Source organism: Epinephelus moara, chromosome 16 (genome assembly GCF_006386435.1).
Source record: "Epinephelus moara isolate mb chromosome 16, YSFRI_EMoa_1.0, whole genome shotgun sequence".
NCBI classification, from domain to species: Eukaryota; Metazoa; Chordata; class Actinopteri; order Perciformes; family Serranidae; genus Epinephelus; species Epinephelus moara.
In genome coordinates, this window is record NC_065521.1 from 35,564,143 (window position 1) to 35,567,383 (window position 3,241).

The window sequence follows — 3,241 nt, forward strand, 5'->3', positions numbered from 1 at the left end:
GGAACAGCAGATAACCGATTACTGATCACTGCCAGTGTCTCTGCTGAGAAAGCAATCATCGATGCCAGTTATGAAGTCCCACAGATTGCAAAGTAAAACTTCCTTGATGTAATTCTTGACATTGTACCCGTGATTAGCTGCAGTCATGTTTTGGTGAATGTGGTCTCCTCTGCATTTAATCAGGTACCTGGATTTCATTAATGTGCTGACATTTGACNCAACGTAAAACTTCCTTGATGTAATTCTTGACATTGTACCCGTGATTAGCTACAGTCATGTTTTGGTGAATGTGGTCTCCTCTGCATTTAATCAGGTACCTGGATTTCATTAATGTGCTGACATTTGACTTTCACGGCCCCTGGGAAAGTGTCACAGGACATCACAGCCCCTTATATCAGCGATCCCAGGACACTGGAAACAAAACCTACTTTAACACTGTAAGTACAGGGATTCATACTGTAAAAGCCTAAAAGCCTTTGGAGATGACCGCTCACTCTAATTGTTCATTTTTCTCCACATTGTAGGACTTTGCCATGCAGTACTGGCGGGACCAGGGAGCACCACCAGAAAAGATAAACATGGGGTTAGCAGCATACGGGCGAGCATTTAACCTCTCCTCTGCATCCAGTAATGTTGAAGAACCAGCCAATGGTCCTGGTGAGGAAGGCTGCTACACCGGTGAAGAAGGATTCTGGGCCTATTATGAGGTAAAACTGCAAGCTATGATTGTTATTGATTATATCAGTAGCCTTGTGACAGGCTGACGACTTTTACTGTATTTAGTGTGGAAATTCCTGTTTAAATGAATACATTAGATCTACATGTGAAATTTGACCTTTCATTTCAGATTTGCCTTTATCTTGAGGGGGTTACACCCCAGTTGATAACCGATCAGAAAGTTCCATATGCCATCGCAGAAAACCAGTGGGTTGGATTTGACAACAATGACAGCCTGAATACCAAGGTAATCATCAGTTTAATTCAAACTGTCGCTTAATTATTTGAAAAAGACTGGTTGTACAGAAATCAGTTAAACAGATATTTCATCAACAATTCTTGAGCTGTTGGAGTGTTTTGTTCATTGTCCTCTCAGGCCAGTTACCTGAAAGCTAACAACTTTGGAGGAGCCTTTATCTGGTCTCTGGACCTGGATGACAAAAGTGGGCAGTTCTGTAAAACAGTCAAATGCCCCCTCATCAGCCACCTGCATGCTCTACTGGTTCCAGGTAACTAAAATTTAAAACATTTCTATCCTATCCTGTCATGGGATGGAGGTTTGAAATGTGTATTTGACTTAAAGCCAAAGTGTGTAGAAATTTCTCCCATCTAACGTTGAAATCGTATATTGCATTCAAACGGATAGCGCACTCTAGCGCCTCACTGTTTCAAACGCGTATTGCAACAACGGTTGCCGCTGTGTACCAAAAAGCTATGATAACATTGATAAAACCATGTCATCCGATACTTCATGGAGTATTCATTCAGGCTCCTACAAAGACACACGTGACGCGAGTTGACAAACCCCCTCATCACCATGCTGGCTGTTTACAACGTAGGACTGTTGGGGCGGGTGTAAATCGAAACAAATCAATCACATCTTGTGTTTTGACAACTGACAAGTGGCTCAACTTCACACACCTCATCCCTCTCTGACAGCGGCGCTGGCCTGTGATTGCATTGGCCTGGCCTGCCTGGCCAAAAAATGACAGGCAGGCCAGCAGGCCAATCACAGCATCCCTTTTAAAACCTTTCTCCTTCAGCAGCTCTTTCCACCTGGGAAAGGCTACCCCGATGTTGACCCTCGTTTTTTGAATTCGCCGGTCACGTTGCCTTTTTGATTCCCTTTTGCGCTTTCTTGGCGACGAGGATTCCGTCTCCCATGATGCTGCATATGCATGATCCTGCATTATGCTCAAACAGTGGGACTTTGTCATGCTGCAGTAGTGCAGGCTTTCAAATTTGCCGGGGTAGTAGCGAAGCGCCTCTTGCTCCTCTCCTTCGGCTTCTCAGTCATGCAGCACTGGCGTGGCTCTCAACGAAAACGCCAAAGGCGGGGCTATACACTGGTAGTGCTATATGTCCCTTGCTGGCGGATGTATTCTCAAAATGGTGAAACATTATGGAACCCCCAAACAACTTACTCACCCAATGTACAAACAAATCCGAAATTCTCCTTTTACGAGAATAAGTCAGATTATTGGTGGAGGTAATAATACACGTATGATGATATATTTGTGAATGCAGACATCGATTTTTGCCAATTAACAACTGAAAACACTACACAATGTCCCTTTAATGCTATCAGGAGTAATGAAATCTACCGTTTTTTTACATTTTAAGAGTGTATTATGCTGACAGTCAAAAAAAAAAAGATGTGATGATTCCACAGGGTTGATGAACAATTTATACAATATCTGACTCTTATTCGTTTAGGTTTTCCTGATCTAAGTACCACTAATACTACAAGTACTGCTCCTAAAACGACTCCCACTACAATAACCACAACACCCGCTCCCCCAACAACAGCTGCTGCCACAACTGCAGCTCCTACAACTGTCGCTCCAACAACTTCCGCTCCAACAACAGCAGCTCCCACAACTGCCGCTCCCACAGCAGCAGTTCCCACAACAGCAGCTACAACAGCAGCTCCCACAACTGCAGCTCCCACAACAGCCCCTCCAACAACAGCAGTTCCCACCACAGCCGCTCCCACAACTGCAGCTCCCACAACAGCAGCTCCCACAACTGCAGCTCCCACAGCAGCCCCTCCAACAACAGCAGTTCCCACAACAGCCGCTCCCACAACTGCAGCTCCCACAGCAGCAGCTCCCACAACAGCAGCTACAACAGCAGCTCCCACAGCAGCAGCTCCCACAACAACCGCTCCCACAACTGCAGCTCCCACAGCAGCAGCTCCCACAACTGCAGCTCCAACAACAGCAGCTCCCACAACTGCCGCTCCAACAACGACTGCTCCAACAACTGAAGCTCCCACAACTGCAGCTCCCACAACAGCTGCTCCAACAACAGCAGCTCCCACAACAGCTGCTCCAACAACTGCAGCTCCCACAACAGCCGCTCCCACAACTACTGCTCCAACAACTGAAGCTCCCACAACTGCAGCTCCCACAACAGCCGCTCCCACAACTACTGCTCCAACAACTGCAGCTCCCACAACAGCCGCTCCCACAACAGCTGCTCCAATAACTGAAGCTCCCACAACTGCAGCTCCCACAACAGC

At 46.6% G+C, this 3,241-nt stretch overlaps 1 protein-coding gene across 1 annotated transcript in view; it reads left to right on the forward strand.

Moving 5' to 3' along the window:
- LOC126402348 (chitotriosidase-1-like) overlaps positions 1-3,241 on the forward strand; it is a 17,917-nt gene that overhangs the window by 4,800 nt on the left and 9,876 nt on the right. Inside the window, exons 5-10 of the mRNA XM_050064249.1 lie at positions 3-92; positions 314-437; positions 525-707; positions 848-964; positions 1,094-1,226; positions 2,434-2,555. Of these exons, the coding sequence (XP_049920206.1) occupies positions 3-92; positions 314-437; positions 525-707; positions 848-964; positions 1,094-1,226; positions 2,434-2,555 (769 nt within the window). The remainder of the gene's footprint in view (positions 1-2; positions 93-313; positions 438-524; positions 708-847; positions 965-1,093; positions 1,227-2,433; positions 2,556-3,241) is intronic.